The sequence below is a fragment of the Pithys albifrons genome, chromosome 10 (genome assembly GCF_047495875.1).
Source record: "Pithys albifrons albifrons isolate INPA30051 chromosome 10, PitAlb_v1, whole genome shotgun sequence".
NCBI classification, from domain to species: domain Eukaryota; kingdom Metazoa; phylum Chordata; class Aves; order Passeriformes; family Thamnophilidae; genus Pithys; species Pithys albifrons.
In genome coordinates, this window is record NC_092467.1 from 16,287,283 (window position 1) to 16,311,630 (window position 24,348).

The 24,348-nt window shown below is 39.2% G+C and overlaps 1 protein-coding gene across 1 annotated transcript in view; it reads left to right on the forward strand.

Moving 5' to 3' along the window:
- Positions 1-24,348, forward strand: part of ABCA4 (ATP binding cassette subfamily A member 4) — a 61,172-nt gene that overhangs the window by 11,517 nt on the left and 25,307 nt on the right. Inside the window, exons 6-22 of the mRNA XM_071565668.1 lie at positions 38-235; positions 1,454-1,543; positions 1,919-2,159; positions 3,627-3,766; positions 4,791-4,907; positions 5,638-5,835; positions 7,861-8,066; positions 9,218-9,394; positions 11,645-11,867; positions 12,729-12,950; positions 14,779-14,983; positions 17,147-17,245; positions 17,768-17,899; positions 20,579-20,756; positions 22,103-22,234; positions 22,959-23,098; positions 23,966-24,103. Of these exons, the coding sequence (XP_071421769.1) occupies positions 38-235; positions 1,454-1,543; positions 1,919-2,159; positions 3,627-3,766; positions 4,791-4,907; positions 5,638-5,835; positions 7,861-8,066; positions 9,218-9,394; positions 11,645-11,867; positions 12,729-12,950; positions 14,779-14,983; positions 17,147-17,245; positions 17,768-17,899; positions 20,579-20,756; positions 22,103-22,234; positions 22,959-23,098; positions 23,966-24,103 (2,836 nt within the window). The remainder of the gene's footprint in view (positions 1-37; positions 236-1,453; positions 1,544-1,918; positions 2,160-3,626; positions 3,767-4,790; positions 4,908-5,637; positions 5,836-7,860; positions 8,067-9,217; positions 9,395-11,644; positions 11,868-12,728; positions 12,951-14,778; positions 14,984-17,146; positions 17,246-17,767; positions 17,900-20,578; positions 20,757-22,102; positions 22,235-22,958; positions 23,099-23,965; positions 24,104-24,348) is intronic.

The following is a 24,348-nucleotide window of genomic DNA, read 5'->3' on the forward strand; positions in this document are numbered from 1 at the left end:
TTCACAACAGTAAATGAAACACTGGTTTTGGTTGCAGTTTGCCTATGGGGTCCCTAGCTTGACTCTGAAGGACATTGCTTGCAGTGAGGAGCTCCTGGACCGCTTTATTATCTTCAGCAGCCGCAGAGGTCTCCCTTCTGTACACAAGGCCATGTGTGCCTTGTCCCAGGAAAGTCTACAGAGAGTAGAAGATGCCTTGTATGCAAATGTTGATTTCTTTAAGTTATTTCAGCTGGTAAGTAGTAACACAATCGTCCTGCCTTATGTTGTCATTTCTTTTGTCTGATATTGCATTGCCCTTCAAGAATTTTTTTGTAATATGTCACCAATTTTCCAAGTGGTCTTTGTTTATTTACCCCTGCAAATGTAAGGATATGGATATGGGATGATCATGCTTTTCCTTTTTCAACAATTAATTTAATTTGCTAGTTTTCACCTTATAATTTAGTGTCATGAAGCAATCACATTGTCAGTTTGCTGTATAGAACCTGGCAGGGTATATGAACCTAGGAATTATTGATTGGGCTTCTCTGCCGCAGCAGTGTAGCATCATCATTAATTTAACATGGATTTTTTTCAGCTCTGAGTTGCTCAAAACTGGGAGCATAGGATACCAGAAGCTTTAATTGACACACCAGCAAATCACTGATTATTATAGCACTGATTGTAGCGTTGTCAGTCATTGTTCCCATGTGATTTTACCAGTCCTGACAAAAGTCTTTAGTCAGCTTCTGAAACTGTTTTCCATTTCTAAAACTATACTCCTAAATTTTCATAAATCAGATGCTTGCAGAAGTAGCAGAGAATTCATGCCACAGTACTTTTAAGGTAGATCTTCAGCATTTAATACCTTCCTGTGAATATGCACACTACACTTCCCAGCTATTTACAGGTTGCTTACAATACCTGTTCTTCACAGTTTCAAAAAGACCAGGTAAAGGCAAGTGCTACAAGAACCCTGTATAATCTTTCCAGAGACTGGTTCCCCTTAGGGGACAAGAAAAGTGTATTTTGATGCACTGCGTGCATGGTAAATGGGAGCTTCTGTATCACACTGTGCTAAATTTGGAAGTTACCACGAGCTGGTAGATCTCACTGGAAGAGTAGCCTCTGTGTGAAGCAGCTTCTCAGAAATCCCAGTTCCTGCATTCCTCCTCCATTTTTGCACCTTTTGGCACGATGGGCTTAGATGTGCGGAACAATCCCAAGCTGTATTTTTGGTGACCTGTGATTATTTTGATCTTGTATTAGAAAGAATACTTACACCACAGCCCACTGTGTGAGTCTGCACATGAGTACTGGATTTGTGGCCCCACAAGACAGGCTTATAAGATACTGTTCCAAATAAAGTGTTTGAGCTAAAGAGATGCCATTTGGATTTTGTTTTCACTGTAATAGCTGTTGTCATGGAGAAACTATACAACACTCCTGTGTATATCTTGTGTGTTCACAGCTTCCCACTGTGTTGGACAGAAACTCACCAGGTGCTGACCTGAGAGCCTGGGGGAGGGTGCTGTCTAATGTCTCCCAGGCAGTACAAAAGGTAAGTGATCTAATAGATTGCTTTTCTGTGTAGCACAATAGTCCTTGTTTTCCTTTGTTCTTTTTATGTTCCAGTTCCCTGCTTTACCAGGGGAAAACCAGACTTGTTTGGAAGATCTGATTCCTTAAAAAATAATTATTCTATTATTACAGAATAAATGTAGACATAAGCACTGGCAATTGTGAAGTGTCTTCTTTTCTTCAGAAAAGATATGAAAGAACAAGAACTGAAAATGGTGCCTGTGGCCAGGACAGAGGAGATAAAATGATGAGGTTCTGACTGCATTAGTGCTTTACCATCTGGTCACAAGTGAGACCTCACCAGATACTTACCTGCTTTGAAGTTTGCAATTAACAAAGTCTTGTCTTACTGCAGCTAGCCAGGAAGCAAAGTGTTCAGGACTTTTTGGTGGTCCTGCAACCATTTGTACAAGATGGAAGGCCAGAATCCTTAGGCCACGTGGTGAGTTCCCTATCGGATCTTTTCTGTGGCTACCCTGAAGGAGGTGGATCCAGAGTGCTTTCATTCAACTGGTATGAAGATAACAACTACAAAGCTTTCCTGGGGATTGACTCAACAAGGAAGAAATCCAGTTATGTTTATGATAATACAACCAGTAAGTTTTTCCACCAAATCATTAAGAGATTGTAGACAGGTGCAACTTATGTTAGAATACCACTGTTCCTTTTATAAAATAACATTTTCAAGAAGTTAGTTCAGGAAATGAGAGGCAGTTGAAATGATTTTACTTCATAAGTACTCCATAGCTGCTGGAAAGAGAGAATCCCAGGAATTGACAACTGACAGACATATGCATTTGCTTTTAATATGGAGGCAGAAACACAGTCATCATCGAAATTAAGACAGTCCCTCTGTTTTATCTTATATGCTATTGATAACTGTAACAACAAGATGCCTCTGAAGAAGATTCAGGAAAAGACAGTGCTGTATTCTGGAATTACTTTTCTCCAAAATATTTTTTCTAAATTCTTTTTTTTCTCTTAACTTGTTTGATGACCTGGAACACAGGAGTTTAGTAATCTCTCCTTTTAAATAATACTCCATTTGATACATGGTGGCTGTTCTCTTACTGCATAAAAGTACATATGTTCTGTAGCAGTAATGTCTTACAGCATGATTACATTTTACGTAGAAAATATTTCAATTTACCACTTCCTGTTGCTTTGATTTCCTCAGTTCTTTCTATTGTAGTAGGAGACAATGCAAAGAGAAACCAATTGTACCTTTTCTACCTTTGGCTATTTTATCTTTTTATTAGGTCCTCTTCTGTTTGCAATTTAGTTTTTCTCTACAGTGAGCTCACCAGCAATTTTTTGTGTCCTACCACCCATGTTATAGCTGGCAGTGTGTTTCTGTGTCCCGTCTGCTGTGATAGATGTGGTTGCATATTTACGAAGTACAGAAAGTACAGCACACTTTGCTTATAGAGACTCCTACCTTTCACTGTTTGTGTTGATATTTGGCTCTACTTATGTATGAACATTCAAAAGACCTGTAAAAGTCCCAGTACTCCATTTCTTCAGCCAGGGAACAAAATAAGTGCATGCTATCCAAGTAAACTAATTACTTCGTAGTGCAGAAGTAAGATAAAAATATTTATATTAAAATGTTTAGTTGTAAGTTATTGTAGAATCCAGTTCTGAACTGTTCCAGATTTCAACATCCAAGCCTGCTGGATCTACTTTGTATCAGGATCAACTACAATACAACAGAGCTAGGTCATTAGAAGTAAAGCAATTAAAGCTCAAAATTGCTCAGTAAGTTTTGAGCTGTCTAGTTTCCTTCCATTTGAAATACCATATAATTAACAGTAACTTTCAAATGGTTATTTATGTTTGTTTTTCCAATTTCCATAGTGTGTACTTTACAACTCCAATATCTATGAAATAGTCTTTTCTAACCATTCAGATGTTGTACTTCTATATTGCAGAATGTGCTTTAACCCATTCAGATTCAAAATGCTTTAAACTGTACATATTGCCAATAAAAAACCCTGTAGGATGTTGTATATGACAGGATTTGTGTAGGGTTGCATAAAGACTGTCTCTCTTTTTGTCTTTAGCACCCTTTTGTAATGCATTGATCCAGAACTTGGAATCAAACCCTTTAACCAAAATAGCCTGGAGTGCTGTGAAGCCCCTGCTGATGGGAAAAATTCTCTTTGCTCCTGATTCACCTTCTGTACGGCAAATCCTAAAAAATGTAAGAAGTTCTGAAATTAAAAAATGTATATTTCTTAAAAACTGCATCTTTTGAAAAACAGTGACCTAACTATCTCAGCCTAATCAGATTTTCTTCTCAGAACTCCATTTGTTCTGATTCCAATCAGAGGAAGCACAGTTAATCTTTATTTAAAAAACAGGAGAGAGGTCTGCACTGATTCATTCCATCTTGGTCCTTGTACATGCTTTTTTCTGCTCACTCAGGCAGCCTTTTGTTGGTGTGATTCCACATTTACACTAGTGAAAATAGTAATATTTACATTTGTCTTACAGAGGTAGGAACATGAAGAGCTCTGTGCTAGTAAATATTTAAATGGGGCAGGTGTGAGGCTTGGATAGGCTCATGGAGACCTAACACCGAGAGACAGCAAACCAATTGCAACATCATGGCTTAATATTATATCTGTTGAAATTCTAAATAATTTTCACTTCATGAAAATATGATGGAATCTGGACTATTCAGCAAAAGGTTTGAAGTTGGGTGAAATTGATCTGAGCAGTTCAACCAAGGTCACATATGACCTGGGTTTTGGCCACCTAATAACCAGCAATTCACTTACTCTCAGCATCTGTACAAGGCACAGAACTGCTGCTCATATTCACACAGGAGAACATCAGATTTACAGCAGCTCAACATTTCACATCTTAACTATGAGAGTATCTGTCTTTTCCAATTGCCTCCTATTCATTCATCTACCCACATCATCTTTCTTTTTAGTTCTTAATGGAGAGAAACAGTCCAGGGGGAAAAGAGAGGAATAAATAGTTCTACCTGAAGTTTCAGTGTTTAAAGGAATTGAGGTTAACTATACTTAAGGTGCACTTGTTTTTTCCATTACATTTTTCCATTACAGAATTTTATCAATGTTTATTTAGTTTTGAAGGTAAAAACTACAGCATTTGTAAATTATAGGTTTCTGTCACTGAATCTTGGATGGGTCATAAGTTCTGTTAGTTTATCTCCTTTGACTTCTAACACTCTTTTCTGCTGTTTTTTTCATCAGGCAAACTCCACTTTTGAGGAACTTGAACGCCTCAGACTGTTGACCAAAGCTTGGGAAGAAATAGGACCTCAGCTGTGGTACTTCTTTCAAAGCAGCCTGCAAATGAATATGATCCGTGTATGTTGTAACTTAGCGGGGATCCCCAGTAAGAAAAGCTTTTCACCATCCTTTGTTTTTACTAATGGAGAAGATAATTAATTGTAAAGGTTTGGCTGGAAGCACAGCCTTTGCAGCAAGGAATCTGTGGCCTTCAAGGCTACTGGCTTGTTTACTGGGCCTAGTTTGAAGGCAAGTGATAGATGCATTACAGCATCTCTGCGACAAAAGCTCAGATCTGGGCAGTCAAGAATCTGGTTAATGCCTTCTTAATAAAGGCAGCAACTGCTTCTTCCCTGTCTCTCCAAAATGTCCCTCAAGAGCAGACAACTTGATTTGCTTTGATTCTGTACAGGCAAATATATAGGACCTTCCTTTTGCTGGGCCAACAGTTTGCTACTTTGGGAAATTGCTTATTTCTGCATCTGTCAGATATGACTTTGATCAGCTGCAATTACTGCCCATAGTTAAATTTTATGAAGCAGTTCTATATTGAATTAGACATTTATAATATTTATCTCTTGCTTATAAGGAAGGAATGCAATAGTCAAGGGTAAATTTCTTTTCATCCATTCTTCAAATCTCACATGCAGTTATGCAATTACCCATTTGTAAAATTAATTGCTTAGCATACCCTTTCATACTTGTTGCTATCTCAAAAGAGCTATGGAAATGGAAACCTTCCTAGCTAAACAGGGCCAGGGCATGGAAAGACAGCACTGTAGTGAAACTGTCCTGGTGTGTTTCTCAGGACTCTCTGAAGCACCCTACAGTGAGGGACTTCTTGAACAGCCAACTGGGTGCTGAAGGGTTAACTGCTGAGCACATAATCAACTTTCTCCACAATGGATCTCCAAGGAGCCGAGAGAAGGGAATGGCAGACTTTGACTGGCGGAACATCTTCAGTGTTGCAGACCAAGTTCTGCGTTTGCTCAGTCAGTATTTGGAGGTAAGGCCAGCCCTACCCTCTCTGGGAATAATTCTGGACGATATCTTAAAGATGGTTAGGCAGTACTGGGGTCTGTAGTAACAGACAAGTAGGTTAAAATCATAAGCTGCAACAAGTACCTTTAAAATAATTTTTCCTGGTAAAGAAATAGGAAATGATCCTCCAGACACTGAACTCAGTTAACCATGTGAGATAGATGTGCACTCAAAAAATTAATAGGACTTGAGCCATCAATCTGATTTGATTTCTCTTCTGGCAAGCAAATCAGAGACTTTTTCTACCTTATTTTGCTTTCTGATATGAAATTCTATGTAGTTTAATTTTCTGAAGCAAACTAGGAAAATGAACACTTGAAAACACCAGGAAGAGTAAAGTTCCAAATTTAAGGTTATCAGTTAAAACGCTGTTTTGTTGTGAGTTAAAAAATATATTTTCACGTAGATCCCATTAAATTGTGATAATTCAAGTTTTAAAGGCAACAGAGCATAATTTACCACAGGGAAAGGTTAAGTAAAGGAGTTTTTAAGATTAAATAACAAACTGCCTTTATAAGCCCTTTGATGTGGTGTGATTTTTGGTTTTTGACTTGGAAGAGATGGTTGCAAAGATAAGATCAAACAAGTTAGTTTGTTGGAATTTTATGAAGCAAGGTAATTCACAAAGCGTCTTTCCAGTCCATTGGGGTTAAATTCTTCTGCTCTCTCATAATGTCCTGCCAGTTCTGAAGGGCAGAACCTAAATATACAATTATAAGTCTTAATTTTACAGGCAACTAATGCTAGAGTTTATGATGTACAAAGTCTTTGTCTTAGCATGCCTTTTAAGCAGGAGCTAAATGGAGGAACATAAAGAGCTTAGATTTTGATGATTTTGTTTTGTATATGGAGTGGTAAGAATACATTTTGTAGCAATGACAGAGACTAGGAAAGAAGACAGTTAATTACCGAGGTAGCTGAAGCTTGTTAACTTAAGCCAGCACGTTAATCACATGTCAGAATTCAACAGGGACACAGTATTACCAGTAAGATAGATCAACTAATTGTCTGGTATTACATAGGAATAGATGTCTAAACACTTAAGAAACATTAAGATTTAAATACATGCTTTGACTTTCCCAGTGCTTAGCTTGACAAAATGTTTTTCAGCTGAAGTCCGTGGTCAACATGCTTTTCTTATGGATCAGTCATCCTTCGTCTCCCTAGTGTTCATTCAGTCACTTCCTAGGCTGAAAAAAAGTCCCAGAATGAAAAAGGATAATGTTTTGATTGAAATGGACTGCGAAAAGGTTCTTGTGGCTAGATTTATTTTATAGCTGAGTTAATTTAATGTTCTGGACAAGGACAGCGGAAACAGTTTCTGATACCAGGACCTCATCTGTGCTGTAGCTTTAGCCTTTCTAAGGCAGATATTTGCCTTTTTGAGGGAACCTTCCAAGCATAGTCCAAGTGGCAGAATTCATGTTTTCATGCCTGGATGATGACAGTGGCTTAAATATATTTTTAAAAATTCTTTTATTCTGTCTAATTAGTTAATGTGGAACTTAGTACTGGCTATACATTTTGTACAGGTATGTCAAAATTTACCCTGTCATACTTAGATTGCAACAGCAGCTGCTGCTTTTGTGGCCACCATTTCTTGATTTCTTACTTGTGAGGGTGGAAATGTCTTGAGCTTGAAGGAAGCAATCCTTAAATATCAGAAATAATCTACTTTCAAAATTATTCCTTCCACTCACACTGACCACAGCAATGTTAAATCTGAGAAGTACAGTTCTTTTCTTTTTAGGAAGAATTATGCTCTGAGCTTATATTCATAATGCTGTGTGTTTTGAATTTGTCTTTTTGAGGAGAGTTTCAGGAGGTAGGTAGAGTCAACTTTTAATAGTTTCAGCATAAACTTTTAAAGCTGAAAAGAGCAACTATTTCAGATGAACCTACCTTCCTTTTCAACCACTGATGTTTGCTTTAATGTATAGCTCTTACTAGTCTATTCCTATGAAATTTTTCTCTCTGTAATTATTTGTAGTGCTTGACCTTGGATAAATTTGAAGGTTATCTTGATGAAACTCAATTGACTCGTCAAGCCCTTTACCTACTAGAGGAAAACAAATTCTGGGCTGGTGTGGTTTTCCCAGACCTAGAACCTACAACCAGCAATCTCCCACCACATGTGACATACAAGATCCGGATGGACATAGATGCAGTGGAGAAAACAAACAAAATCAAAGACAGGTGAGTGACGGTTGCTTCACAGTTCTTGCCTGCCATAACATGAGACATAAGGATATTAGAACCTGCACTGGATACATAAGTGAAATCCAACTGTGTTTGTTAATAGTTACTATGTAATGCAGTGCAGAATCCATCTCCAGTTACCAGGTACAAACATAAGTGGTACCACTTTTGTAATAAGTGAAGCAGTGGGTATGTATGTATATGTATGGCAAGGCTTAGCAAAGGAAGATTTGGGAAGGGCTTTCCCCACGTGGGTGAGCCCTTCAAGCCTGCGCAGTGGTTTTTTTAGGTCAGGCACAGGGTGTGCAGAACTGGCCCCACCCTTTAACTCCTCAGGTTCATCTGCCACAGCCGAGCAAGCTTGAACAGTGACAGTGAAGTCCTCAGGACTAGAACCTACAGCCCCTGGTATTGCCAGGAGGTCTCCCATTCAAGTACTAACCGGGGCTGACCCTGCTGAGCTTCTGAGGTCTGATGGGATCGGGTGTCAGGGTGGCATTTAACTGCCTGAATCAGTGGATATGTGCAGGAATACATGGCAAAGGAAATTACTCTGCTCAGAATCTGTTCAGTAACCTGCTTAAGTTTATAGTTGGCTTCATCACTGGGAAAGGCAGACATGAAGTCCTACATGGATTGTCACTCATCTGTCCTCCACCTTGACTGCAGAACTTCTCTGCTGTTCCTTCTCAAGTCCTCTCCAAATGGATTCACTTAAAAGGACTCTCTTAAAATTTTGATAGCAGAAATTATTTCTCAGGAGTGTCTACAGAGGAATATAATCGTGTCTGGTAGTTGCAATCCAGCTGTTCCAGTTTAATCTCCAAGGATACTGTATTCCAAATACCATTATTTCTATTGTAGAACAGTTACTTTGATACATGATTATTTTATGTACATTTTTGGCCAAAATTGCTCTTCTGAGTCAGTGTAGAGAAAATGAAAGAAAACAAAAACCTTCCAGATCATACTTTTTCCAGCAATGTGGTCTGATAAAGTCTAGAAAAGACAAGTCCAGGCACTACCCCTACAATTTCAATATCTAAGATTAATTACTTTATTCATTAGTTCATTTATTTATTTCCCCCATGACCCTCCCCTAAAGCCACTGTTTACCCAAATAATTTCCATATGTATTTTCTTTTGAGGTACTGGGATCCTGGTCCAAGAGCTGATCCTGTGGATGATTTACGTTATATCTGGGGAGGTTTTGCGTATCTCCAAGACATGATTGAGCATGGGATTATAAAGACCCAGACCAGCACTGAAGTGCCATTGGGAATTTATCTGCAGCAAATGCCATATCCATGTTTTGTGGATGATGTGTGAGTAAAAGCAGTTTGTCTTAATTCTGTTGAATACCTGGATTGCTGAATATTTTAAGTCCCTCAAGCACCAGAATTAATCCTAGACCTAAAGTGTATATGCAAGAGCCAGATTGCTCTTCAGGAATGTCTTTGGTGAACAAGTGAAGATTTACCTTTTGTTTTGACAATGAAGTAGCTATGATAGCATATGGCAAAAGTGTAGTTCTGTGGGGCTCTGATTTAGGAAACTGAAGGCTCCTTGTTTTTAGCAGCTCCGAGCTTTTGGCCTTTAAAGAATCAACTCCATTTTATTTTCAGGGTAAATTCATTGAAAAAATTACAATGCCAAATTCATAGAAAATGTTTTCAGCTTTTTCACCCCAAAATCTCACCAGGTAATTTCTTTTGCCTGTTTATATTCTCTCAATCCTTTCTTCAATTTCCTTCTTAAGGGCTATCTTCTTGATCAGACCCTCTTCCTCTCCTCTCTCTCCTCTTCTTCCTCCCTTTCTAATCAATTATATGGACCTGTTCTCCTTGTCCACCTTTTCTTTTTCACTACTGGGCAATTACTGTAGTTGCTGTTTGGGTCCTATCTCAGCCATCAGGTCCTGGCCTCAAGTGTGAGTCTGAGGGTACCCAACTGTGGCTCAATGGGCACAGGCCAGGCTCCAGTACAGGATGAGAAGTTGCTGGTTTCCACTGGGGTAGGCCAGGCACCCTCCTCTCAGGGGAGATGTCAGTTTGCCAAGGTTGATTACCTGTTCAGGTGTAAATTCCCAGGGTATAGGGGGTGATAACTGTGCTATGAACCTGCTCAAATCCCTCCACATGCCCTGCCACACAGGCACCAGTTGCTCAACACCCTGCCCACCCGGGGCACATGGCAGTATCTCCTCAGCCAAAATTTGCTTTCTCATACACCAGGACAACACTGGATTCCACAAACCCGGTAATACATTGGTAGTGTCAGTTAGTAGTATTAAACAGCTCACATAAGGATGAAAAAGGACCCTGGGAGCCTGAGTGATAAAACCATCCACATCAATGCCAGCCAGGGAGATGGAGATGCATTCCCTCATCTTCTTCACAGGTTAACTCCACTGGCATGGCAAGGCCATCAATACCAGGGCAAAGCTTGGAGACAATATTTTTGTTAATGTGTTCCCAGACTCAGCAAAATAAAGAGATAAGCACTGCAGCTGACAAACTCCGTGTCCTGCACAGGACCTTGCTACTTAATAACCACTATAACTATAGCAAGCTTCTATGAAACTGCTGCTGTCTCACCTCGTGTTGGGTGCCAAGGACTGTGGTGAGTTGACTTTGACTGGATGCCAGGTGCCCATCGAGCTGCTCTATCACTCTCTTCCTTAGCAAGACGAAGAGAGAAATAAAGATGGAAAACAACTCATAGGTCAAGATAAGGCTCTTCACAAAAGTAAAACAAAAAAAAACTTCCCAAGATTTATTCTCTACTTCCCATCAGCAAGAAATGTCCAGCTGCTTCTGGAAAAAGTGACTTCAGAAGACTAACATTGTAAATATGGAATGCCCCTCACTTTCTCCTCCTTTTTCTTAGTTTTTATATCTGAGCAGCCATTGTACAGAATATGGAATATCTCTTTGATCAGTTTGGGTCAGCTGTACTAGTTGTGTCCTCTCCCAAAATTTTGCCCACCCCCAGCCTACTGGTGAAGTGGGAATGTTGGAGAGACAGTGCTGATGCTGTGCCACCACTGCTCAGCAGTAGCCAAAACACTGGTGTGTTATTAATGCCTTTGTAGCTACCAATGCAAAGCCCAGCACTGTGAGTGCTGCTATGGGGAAAATTATCTCCATCTCATCTAGATTCAATACCCTGAGTCATGGTTTTTATGAATTTCAGCAGTCTTGCTGGCAGCATCTGGTGCTTTTAATGGTTAATTTGATTAATTCTTTGGCCAGTGAATCTTAGAAGCGTAAAAAGAAAGCAACACTCCTAAATTGTGAACATTAGCATATGTCTTGAAATATTCTTTCCAGATAATAGTAAAATAATAGTGACTAGAAATAACATTTGTCTAGCTCATGGGAATGCAGCAACCATTAGTTCATTAATATTTAGGATGCTTGAGAAGTTCACTAGTGATACATTATTGATGTTTAAACTGAGAATTTCCAGTTCCATATTTAATAAATGCATTCTTTCCCACTCCTTTTACTTTTCATCTCAATATTTCTCTGTTTTACGAAATTTAATTTATTTCTTCCTTCTTGCTTTGGTAGCTTCATGATCACCCTTAACCGCGCCTTCCCCATCTTCATGGTGCTGGCTTGGATATATTCAGTGTCCATGACTGTGAAGAGTATCGTACTGGAGAAGGAAATGCGTCTCAAAGAGGCTATGAAGAACAGGGGTATAACTAATGGGGTGATTTGGTGCACTTGGTTCCTAGACAGCTTTCTCATGATGGCTGTGAGCACATTCCTCCTCACAGCACTGATTATGGTAAGGATTGCTACTTTCAAACTCACCGTTGTGTTTGCACTGCTCATATCTGTTTGCTGTTGGGGAAGAATAGTAGCCATTGATAGGGAGATGTGAATGGTGGTGGCCTGTTAGATCACAGCACGCAGCCTGCCCATTCTTCTAAGCAGACCCCATAACAGTGTCAGCACTTGGCAGAGAACAGAAGGATAAATTCAGTAGTAGAGACTTATTGTGAGATCCCTCACAGAACAATACATCAGGCTGATTTTTCTGTATGTTGTATTTTCTGTAGGCAGATGCACATCTCATGTAAATAATAATTGTTCTTTTAAATCAAAGAGATAATAATTTGAAGATTTTTCATCTTGTAACTCACTATATATGGTACATGTATAATATCCAGTACTTGCCTGCTTAGAAATTGTGCCACTATTTCCATGGAAAGAGAAACTGCATAAACAGAACTTTCAGGAAAACCTAAAAAAACAACCCACCTTTTGCTTCAATGGCTCAGAATTACTGTTATTTTTGTAATTTCTCAGGATAGTTCGGATGTTGTCTCTAGGGACTATATCTTATCTCAGTTACCTGCAAACCAAACATTACGGGCTTGCTGCTATATTTGATTATATAAATCTGTAGCCTTTTGATAAGGACTGACTTGAAGTCACAATCCAGGAGCAGGGATAAAGTTAGATGTAGAATTCATGACTGTAATGACCTCAGTTGTTGAAACTACAACCTGGGAGAGTTAGTAGTCTTATTAGGTGAGAAAGACCAGCTTATTACTCATTACTGTTACATGTTGATGGCAATTCTGACCTTTTCTGCCAGTTCAGAAAGCTGCAATATTTCTATATGTTTTCCTTTTGCTTACAGCGTGGACAAGTACTACATTATAGCAATCCAGTTCTCTTCTTTCTATTTCTACTGACATTCACCACAGCCACCATAATGCAGTGTTTCTTGTTCAGCACCTTCTTCTCCAAAGCAAATCTGGCAGCTGCCTGCAGTGGAGTCATCTACTTCACCTTGTACCTGCCCCACATCATCTGCTTTGTCTGGCAAGACCGTGTGACTGTTAATCTGAAGATCCTGGCAGTAAGCCTTTCACTGGTTCTCTGGTGTCTTTGCTCCCCTTCTCACAGTGCATATATGAATTACAAAGCATTGCACGTCTCTTCCTCTCTACTTTTTTGAGTCAGAGAGGGACACCTCTAAATCACTCTCAAATCATTAAGGACTGCAAGTGTGTAAGCCTTTAGCTGGCCTAGTGCAAGAGATATCTTCATGGTTTTTCGAAAATTCAGTAAAATTATATTTTACTTTTTGAAGGCTAGTAAATTAACATACTGTTTAAATTGTTTTGAACACCTCCTCAGAAGTCAAAGCAAATTTAACTTCTGGTGTGTTTAATAAATATGAAAGCAATTCACAAAATGGGGAGAGTTATCTTTCTCATGTACTATAACCTAATTAACACCATAATATCTAAGGATAAGAGGATATTCTTTACTTGACTGTAGAGCTGGGATTTGAACCCAAGTGCCAAGGCTCTGAGAAATACCTTTCATCTAAGAATTTGTAGGTGTTCTCCATGCAGTGTGTCCTTGTTGGTTCTCTTCCATTTTAGGTAAGATACTTAACAAGTCAGGGAAGCTGGAAAATTCTTGCTGTTTTTTTAAATGGAACTGTGATCTTACAAAATCATTCAGACTGATTTTATGTTGCCCAATGAGCCAGAAAGGGGAGCAAGTGTTTGAGACCAGTCTCCCCATCTTTACTGAGCATTCCAACAATACAGGTAAAAGAACACTGTTCTCCCTTTCCACTAGGAAATCTATAGGGAAAAAGAAAATTAAACACTTTAAAAGCTATAACTAAGTGTAAATATGGCTATGAATCAGCTTTCTTAACAGATGTACTCTACAGATGTAGAGTTCTACCATTTTGTGTTTCTCTTTAGTTCTACTAATTATGGCAATAAAGTGCAAAACTTGATCCCGTCATTGACTCTGGAAATCAATAAGGTTGGCCCCTGACAGACTCTGATTTAAGAGGAAACGTTGAGACTGGCACACGGTTTAAGCATAAAAGCAACTCTCTCTTCACCTTAAAGGGAAGGAGGAGGCTTCCATGTAAGGAAGGATATTTGCTGGCCAGAAGCCATGAATGTTTCTGTCTGTTCCTAAACTTTTGTCTTACCTTTGTTGTTTAGAGGTTAGTTTAAGGGATGACAAGGGCAGGGTGTGCACATGTAGGGGGTCAGATAGAGAAGTTTAAATTTAAAGGACAACAAATGTTCTGCTGAAAACCAGATTCTTCACTGAACACACTATGATAATGCCTCACTGAGAGTTGCCGTTGGAATCCCTCATTTTCCTGAGGTCTGGCATTTCTGGCTGAACTACATCCTCTTCTTCCTCTGTTTTTGCAATGGAGTATTGAAGAGGATGTTTAGATACTCTCTGGTTTATTAGTTTGTTGTGTGAGAACCAGCTAGCAGACATGATGGGGAAGAGATGGTTGTGGTTTTCCTTATCCTGTGCATCTGGTGTACTTTCTGTCTTGTTACTTGTAGTGGCCCTGCCCCATACACTCATGAAATATTTTTTTCTCCAAAATAGGCAGAGGTGTACACTGCAAACTTCTAGGTGCATCTATAGTATTTTCTGAACAGAGATATTAATGAAAAGGCTCCAATCTGTGAGGGTTGCCAGGTAAAGAAAGTACAGTCAAGGTTCAATTCAGTGTATTATGGCTAAAACCTGCTTAGAGTTTTTGCCATTCAGAAAATTAAACATTATAGGCCAATATAAAAGTGAAACAACTTTTGTAATTTTTTCCCATGTCCCTAAAAGGTGTCTTTTTTTTTTTTTCACAAAATATCCCCCTGTCTGAGTTTAACATAATTTTTCCTTTATTCCAGAGTTTGCTTTCTCAAGTAGCTTTTGGTTTTGGTACAGAATACTTGTCACGCTATGAAGAACAAGGTCTTGGCTTACAGTGGGGTAACATCAGAACCAGTCCCTTGGAAGGAGATGAATATAGTTTTCTTTTTTCCATTAACATGATGCTCTTTGATACATTTCTCTATGGAATACTTTCTTGGTACCTCGATAACGTTTTTCCAGGTATGTCAATTTCTTATCCATATGAAGTAGTGATAGTTTTTGTGAACTGTGTTAGTCCAATCAGTCTCTGAATGTTTCACTGTAAAAACAGAGTCTTTGGCATTGTAGACCATGAATCTTACCCACTTTAGCACCACTGGTTTATTAAGGGTTTCCACTTTTCTCTCTTTCTTTTTTCTTTCTTCTGTTTTATTCCTGAAAAGAATGAAAAAGGAGGAAGTAGTAAAAAGAAGGATGCAATTTCTGGTCCAGTTTTATAATTTAAATAGAAAATAAATCTAGAAAAATATCATCTGTTAAAATCCAAATTGTGTACATGTTTTCTTTTGAGAAGTTTCAACCTTTTTAAATTAAATATCTTTAAATTTTTAAAAATGCAGGAGTAACAGTTCTAGTTCACATATATATTATGGCCACATTAGGCAAACTGTTTCTTAAAGGTTGGTACTAATTCCTAAGGCACATACTTTGTTCCAAGCAGTTGTGAAAGTTCATGTCTGGATTTGTTTTATTTCTAAATGAGAATCATAGTCCTAGTGTGAGTTCACAAAAGGATTTTCTTTGTTATCAATTACAAAATTCTAGAACTTTCTTTGTGAGCTAATAGTCTGTTCTTCTAGCTTAAATGCTTATCTTGCTTCATACTGAATATGGTTACAATATATTTAATGCAAACTCTTATGCTGAACAAGCAAATGAACTTCTCATTAATTTATTACTCTTGCATGTGAACTGCAGTTACAGAATGTGTTCTTGGCAGATGGCAATTTTTTTTCTTTTTCTTTTCTGCAACTCATTTTGTTTAAAGGAGAGTGGACAATGTACTATTTCCATGAACACAGCAGGAATCAAACAACAGGAGTTTCTTCATTCATATATACAAATTGGGTTTTTCTCTGTCAGCACTTTACACAAAAGTAACACCTTTCAGGGCTTCTGTTCGTATTTTCACTTCCCTCCAGTATTTGCTCTGAATGTCTCATTGGCTTTGTGCTCCTCTGTTTCTGTAAGATTTCTCACAGCATTTCTCTGTCACGCACATTCAGACCTACCAAGTCAATGCTGTAGTCTCTGAGGTGACTATATGAGTTCCCCAGATAATCCTAGAATCCTAGCACAATGGTCCTTTGGCTACTTGAGCAGTCCGCTCCATAGCAAATTTCACTTGGGTTTTGCATTCATCCTGAATAAGAAGCTGTCATTTTAGCCACCAGTTTCAGAGGGGCATTGCCCAGTCCATAGCAAGGGCAAGGCAAACTGTGGATGCAGACAGAGCATTTGTGTACATTAATAGGAGTATAAGTGGTTGCCTGAAATACAGGTAATTTTTGTTAATTCAGAAATGAGCAGACACTTTTGTAAACGGTAGTTTTCAATTAAGAAAAACTGGCCATCTTTCAGTGAGTATCCCAGACTCCCTTTGCTTATTTTGAGTAAGTAGCACAAGGCAAATAACACCTGCTTTCACAAGGATGCCGGTTTTAAATATAGCAGCTCAAATTCTTGTATTCAATAAATCAATATGACCAGGAAAGCAGTGGTGACTGGCTGTAACTCTGATCTGGCCTGACAAGAATTAGTAATGCTGTCGTACCTTCTCTTACCCAAACTGAATTAACCTGTGATCAAAAAAAGCCCATTTTTGCTTAAGAAGAGGATTACTCTGTTGTCACTTTTCTTGAAAGGCTGTGTGCTGAAATAACAGTCAGCATGTCTTTTCTCATTGCTAGTTGTGAATTTGGCCCCAGGGTACTAGTTGTAAGTATAAAAAAGTTTTCAAGCATGTCAACCCTGAAGTGTTATGTGGACCTTAAAAGCCCTGAGTGAGGCTAGTATCCCATCTTAAACAGTCAGCTGCCCCCTGGTTTGTAAGGATTTGGGGAGTAGCTTCATTCTGTAATTAAATCACATTCTACTTATCACAAGGTAAGGCAAATCACATCAGATATTTTCTTAATATTTTTCTACTGCCCATAATTGAAAAAGTATCTGTAAACAATATCTGTTCTGTCAGGTACTGGGTGGAGGATTTGCCTTTCTGATATGCAACAATAGGACTGCAAGAGTGTTTATAACTATACTCAGATTTTGCTTAGTTGTATTTGTGCCTACTGAGAAATGGGGTTATGAAGTGCACTTTACCTACTTTTTTTTTTTGTTTAGGGGACTATGGGCTACCACAGCCTTGGTATTTCCCTGTACAGGAATCTTACTGGCTTGGCTCTAGAAACACACAAGATGAGAAAACAGCATCTGCTGATGGTGAGTTCTTTTAAAACTTTGGTGTTAGAAATAACTTCGTTGATCTGCTTAAAGAAGACTATGTAACATTTCCATTACCTGAGCTGCTGCAAAGGTGAGACAGCCATACACTGGGAATCTCAGCAGGTGCCTTTGAACTTGGAGTGGACTGCTGTTATGAGAGTTAGTAGAGGTGAGTCCCTCTTCCATCTGAGAGCCTTTAAAGTGTGGGTTAACAAGCAGCATCAGACTCCCACTCTCTAACCAACACCTTTTGAGACATTGAAGGTGTTGCTCAACACAACATTTTTGAAATGTTGATCTTATTTACACTGAGGTTCTATCTGATCTTGACACTGTGAAGCACATTTTAAGCTAGGTGGTTTTGGATGCTGTGTTCCTAACCTGAGTAAAACACTTGATGGTTAATGCTCTTGGAAAGCTCAAGGCTTAGGACTATCTCCTTTTCCTCAGAATACCTCTAGAGATAAGAGGATATTAAATTTTGATTAATTAAATCTTTGTTACTTTTGGTTTATATAGAAAAATGTCCAGGTTCAGAAGGTTGTATGGATCAGAAGACTATGGAAGGGGAAAAAAATGAAAGCAGAACAAATAAATCTGAAGAACCTGAAAAAACAGAAGAAAAGAATGACAACCAGGGGAAGAAGGATGGTAAAAACAAACAATGTAAACACAAACGAGAAAAAGAACCCGGCGAGCAGGGGAAGCCTAAGACAGATGTCCAGGACAAAGATGAAATTAATAGTAAGGAGAGAGAGCAAGCTGAGTACTTTTGAGATACTATACTCATTGTACTTCATTACAAACCAGACATAGGAATGATTAGAGCCAAAGTACAAGAGCCCAGTCGGGTAGGCTCAGATACATGCAACTGCCAGAGACACAGTGACTCTTACTGATGCCTGAACATTCATAATCCCTTAGAATATTTTAGCCACTACACCAGACAACTGCCTTCCAGAAGAGCTCTATAACTTGTTTTTTGTTGTGAAAATGCAGGCTGTTTCTTTGGCAAGTTAGTGTTCCCGCTGAGGGAAACCTCAGAGACAGATACATTGACTTCTTAGAATTAAACAGAGCTATGACTTCAATGAAAATACTTACGCTGACAGGAATGTTCTTTACTTCCAGCCCCACCCCTCCTTCTTTTTTTTGTCTATCTTTAGTGTGTCTTGCATCTGTAGGGAAAGGCTGTTTTCAAAGGGATTTATCTGAAGTGCTCTGTGTGTCTGTCTGCAGCCTTTTCTGATGCTGACATTAACCACCACCTAAGAATTCCTGAATGACCTGCCTTGTTTTCAAATCCCAATGTCTTCTTTTGTGGGAAGCCAGAGTTTTCTGTATGTGATGCTCAGAGGAATGCATGTGGATTCTGTAGCACAAATAACTGCTACAGGCAGCTCTGAGCCCATTCTGACTCTCTTGAAAAGATGGAGATAAAAGTGGGGTCATCAGAGCTCCTCATGCAGGCACTGAAAACATGCATTCAGGGTGAATGGAAACAGGACAGGACTTCAAAAGGAAAAAGACAGGCAGAGGTCAAAGGTTATTTTACCCAATCTTCTCCTAGTACTGCCTTATCTTTGTGGTGCTGTACTCATCAGTTCCCATGTTCCAGCTGCTCCATGGCCACAGAGGAAGGGCTTTTTGCCTGTCAATGCACAAAAAAAAGCCTGTCTTCCCTTTCAACTACCCACACAGGAACTGGAGAGCATGTGGAGAAGCCAAAACCAGACCTAATACAGTTCAATGACACAGTTTCCAACATGGTTTCAATATAAGAGCCTATGCTTCATGTAAGGGTAACAAGATTGGAAATGGAGAGTAGTTCTAGTGGCTTAACTGCAGTGTGATCCAATACTAGCAGAGGTTAGCAGAGCAGGGCCGATGCTAGAAATCTGCCCTAATTCTTTGATACATTTTAATTAGAGCTTTCACCAACCCCCTATCCATACCCCACAAATGATGGTATCTCTGAGGAAAGACCTGAATGGCCCAAAATTGCACTGAGGATATAGGATCAGAATGGAGAAATATGAAACACAAAAAAAAGGGAGCTCACCCTCTGCCAGCATCCTTCAGGTGATGGGGGAGATCATCAGAGAATTTGCCTCAGAACTTGTCAGTGAGCCTTGCAGGAAAATATGAATTGAGCTCATGAGACATATAAAACCAAGGAAGGTGTCTCAACTGCCAATATATGCATCAATCTAGCCAGACTCGATGTGAACTTCTGTGAATACAGAGATGTTTGAATTTGTCCCAGTAAGGTAAATGGAAGCACAGATTCACAAAGCAAAATAAAAGTTATGTATAAACGTAATTTTATTTAAAAGAAAGCTACCCATTCTAGATTGATTATTTCAGCTGCTTGGTAGTATGCACAGCTCTCTCATGTCCAATATATTTGTGACTTTTCCCTGAGTATTGTATGTAGTGACAGTCACACAAGCTACTGAAGGAGGAGCTGGTTTCACCCAGATAGCATTGGCTGCTCTCCACACAGGCCTACTGGGCACTGAACAATTTAAGTAAACTACAATTGCAAAACAAGCCTCCCTACAAAGCCTAAAGCATTCTGTGTAAACAAAAGTGGACAGGGTCTTTAGTTTCAATTTCTCAACTCCCATAATTCACATTGCCCAGAGGCTTAATTTGCTTCAAAGGAAGTTTGTTTTGTCTAGAAGCTGATGCAATAAAACATCCTGATGGTGCTATTTACAATAATGGGGTTTTAATCCTGAGAGAAAGCCATCTCACATAGTCCTTGTGTTAGGTACTGTCTCAGTCTTGAGCTGGCCTCAGCAAAGGGGTACATTTCACCCACCAGGATTGAAGGCATATTTTTTTGTTGGTTTTGTTTATGTTTGGGGGAGGTTTTTTAATCATCACTGTCAAAGAATGCACAGCTGGACAGATTATTTGAATGGCAGATTTCAGCCTGGCCAGAAAAGCAACCTGCTGCTTGTGTAATGTGATTTCTCAGCCTATTTAAGTATCTTCAGAAAACAATCCCAAAAATCGTCCTGCTACAGAATGAGAACAGAAATCATGTTCAGCTTCACTTGATCCAATGAGTTATCTCTCCACATACCACCACAATTCTGGGCTCCACTTTTCCTGTCATTGATATGAAGGTAAACCTAAATAAATTACACTGCAGTTAGAAATCTGGCCTCAGTTTGGTACTGGTGTGACTTGGAGAAACTAGCCCTGGACCATGATGCTGTAGTGCAATTGCTTCTGCACTTATTGATGTGTCATCATTGAACTAGGGTTAAACCAGATGCTTTTTATTCTCTTTTGATTCTTGATATCTTGCCTTTCAAGTAAATACCTTCTTTGAGCCTGAGCCAACAGGATTGATTCCAGGAGTACGCATTCAGAACCTGGTGAAGATTTTTGCTAACAGACCCAAGCCAGCAGTAGATGGGATGAATATTACTTTTTATGAGGGTCAGATCACTGCCTTCCTTGGTCACAATGGAGCAGGAAAGACAACCACCATGTAAGTCTGTTATTTTCGAAGAAGCAAATCCAGGGCAGTGCTCTATTGCTGTATCCCAAGGAGCAGTCTTCTCTTTTCACACTTCCCTTGTCTCCCTTACCATCCCTGCAGCTGGCTTGCCACACAACATCAGGCTTTTTCCATACAGGGAAATGCTGCCCTTAGGCACAGAGATATATCCTGGATTAGCTAAAGCCCTGGGAGAGCGGCAATGCATGACACAAACAAGCGAAAGTCTAGAGAGAAGGAAGAGATTCTCTCACTCAGAATTCGTTTCCCATGGCCAAACCACCCATAGGTGAAGAAGGAGAGGATCTTCTGGATGAAAGCACTGAAGATTTGCAAGCCACCACATTCTGTGTGCTCTTGTTTTCTCTAACTGGCTTTAAGTCAATCACATATTTTGGTCTGTGTGCAAAGGAGTATAAATTACAGGCCCTCTTTAGATAAAATGGTTACATGCTTGCAAGATCCATGTCCTGATTAAAATGTGCCTCTAGTCCTAGAACTCTAGCATCCCAGGAAGCTGGACTTTAGGAATGTTTCATTTTTTTTATAAAGAACTTTATTTGGCAAAATAGGATTAATTGGTGAACAAAACATTTCAAGAGTCTGTGACAAGCTCACCAAATGTTGAAAGAACCGAATGTGCTTCATTATGACTTTTTCCAGCAGAATACTTCAGGGTTTTTTAATTAAAAATACTTTCATTTCAAAGGCACTGTAAATTGCCTTTTAATTTTTTTAGTTGTTCCACAAGAAATATGTTCAATCCAAAATAAAAGCATTCTAATCTGTTGAAATGTTTTATAAATTTGGGGGAAGGTTATTCTCCTTATAAAACCCAAAGTCTTTATTGCTTTGAACTTTTTAGAATTGAAAAATCCAATATTCACCCAAATCTAGTAACAGATGCCACCCATTTGCAACATAACACTTGGTTCCCTTCTGTATTATAGAAAATAAAGGGGTAGGGCATGAGCCAGTACGGCTTGAGACCTGAAACCATCATTCTCCAACTTCATCCTAGTGAGCTTCATTTTAGACCCTTTTATGCGAGGGGTGATGTAACACACCAAACGACCTACTCTGAAACAGAGTAGCAGACTAGAACAGTTTTCTAATGGAAGCCAGAACCATACAGACAGGTGTATCAAAAATCATGTTAGCAGATCCTCTCTGTAGTAGGGCAAGAGTACTTACATGCATGCTTTTCACTGGAGCTTTTTCATCAAGGTCCATAGTAAGAGGTTGTCATGCTCCATCTAGTGGAATCGTGCACTCTAGGTTCCTAATCTAGCACAGAAAGATAGGAGAGTGGGAATTTCCTCATTTTATTTTCCCAGGTCGATACTGACGGGCCTCTTCCCACCCACATCTGGAACTGTGCTGATCAGTGGCCTGGATATTCAGACTCACATGGACTCCATTCGGCACAGATTAGGCATGTGCCCTCAACACAACATCTTATTCAATCAGTAAGTATCATTCCATACCAGCTTTAAGAGGCAGCATCCCAGTCTGCATGTGTGAAAATCCCCAAAGCCTGTGTTGTTTCTCTTAACTGTGCTGGCAGTACATGTATTTCAGAGGCATTTCTCCATCTCTTTATACTCAGGTGGGGGATAAGTGTCCTTCTGCAGTAGAAGTCTCCTGCATAATTTTGCTGAAAACACAGTAGTTTCTTAGGAAAGTGAGAGTGGTCTCGGTGTTTTCTGTTGCAGTGTGGGTTAGCAGTTCATCCTCAGGGTTCATACACTATAATTTAGGACTCCTTAAGCAAAAGAGTCTGAGCTGACAGTGCAATAGCAGGAAATTTTTATGCCCATTTTGCACTACCACACAACCACTTACAGCCTTCTCTGGTGATTTCCAGCTTTGCTGCCATTAGTTTGTGTTCATCTAAACAGCAGACTCTCTTCCTTAATGCAGCTCCTCAGTTTAGCTACCATTTTATTCCCATAAATGGATGGTTTGATGCCTGCTATACCTGTTCCTTTAGTAGCAGGTTCTGCTTTGAAAAGGCAGAGAAAGAGCCTATGACAACCAAGTGAAGTGTGTTGATCCCGAAGATCATCTTCTAGGGTAATGCAACCTCTCTTCTTTAGCAAGATAAAGCTAGAGTGAATTTATTGCTGCTTGGGAAAAGAACCCAGCTTATTCATTGAAATTGTTTTGATGCCTTTCTGTCTGATTTCACAGCCTTACTGTAGCAGAGCACATCTTGTTTTATTCTCAATTGAAAGGAAGATCCAGGGATGAAGCTGAACAAGAGCTGGAAACAATGCTAGAAGACATGGGCCTCATCCATAAAAGGAATGAAGAAGCTCAGAACTTATCAGGTGCCCACAGGAACATTCTAAGATCACAGAATGGTTTAAGTTGGAAGGGACCTTAAGGATCATCCAGTTTCAGCCCCTCTGTTATGGCCAGGGACAACTTTCACTAGACCAGGTTCCTCACGGTCCCATCCAACCCAGCCTTTGCACAATTACTGTTTGAGTCACATGTTTGAGGCCATGTTCTGACACATCAATGTGCACTGGGGAGGTCTTTATTCTCAAAGAGTAAATGGAACTGTACAAGTAGTAAAGCTGGTACAACTTGTCCCTAAAGCTTTAATTTCTTACAAATATACTTAAAGCTATTTGTTTAAAATAAATATATATTAAAGAGGTTGGTTAATATAGGGGGGGAAAATACAATGTTCTATTATTTCAAGGTAAATGAAATATTGTGGTATCATGCTGCCCCACTGTTTGGATCAGTGCTCTATAATACTGTATTATTTGGGATTAGTAATTTCTTTCGTTTTAAAGGTACAAATGCACAACTCTCACTTTCAGATTCCAAAGCTGATTTGAATAAATAGCCAGGTGTTCTGATGCTACTTTGTCCTGATTGCAATTATAAGTTGGCTTCTTTCACAAAAGAACATGAAAACCTCATGTCTTCCTGATTTTTCTTCTGGCAAGAAGCAGAAAATGCAGTATATAGATAAAAATATATTTATTTTTTAAAATTGAACAAGCTGTTATGAACTTCAGAAGAAAAATTCCTATTGATTTAACTTTGCAGAAATATTTGTCTGAAGATGAGTTTTGTTTTATTTGTAGCCATTTGCCCCCACACCAAAAAAGCAATGTTAATAAATCCCTGCCACTTATGTAACTCATATCAGACTCCTGGATGTGTCTGTCCTCTGGTAGGTGGAATGCAAAGGAAACTGTCTGTTGCCATTGCTTTCGTGGGTGAAGCAAAAGTGGTAATCCTGGATGAGCCCACTTCTGGAGTTGATCCCTATTCCAGGAGATCTATCTGGGATCTTCTGCTGAAGTATCGCTCAGGTAAGAGGTTTCAGAGTAGAAATTGTTTCAATTTTTGTGGGTTTTTTTAAACTTGACATAGATGATGCCTGTGCCTTCTGTGTAAACTGTCATGAGTAGTGGGATATGAATGCAAGCAAACAAGATTCTTTGAAGAGATACCTATGGTTGTGGCAAACCTGTAGTGCAGAAGAAACCCTGCATTAACTGACAAGAAACTAAGCACAACTTCAAGTTCCAGAGAGACTCCATGCCTTGAACATTCC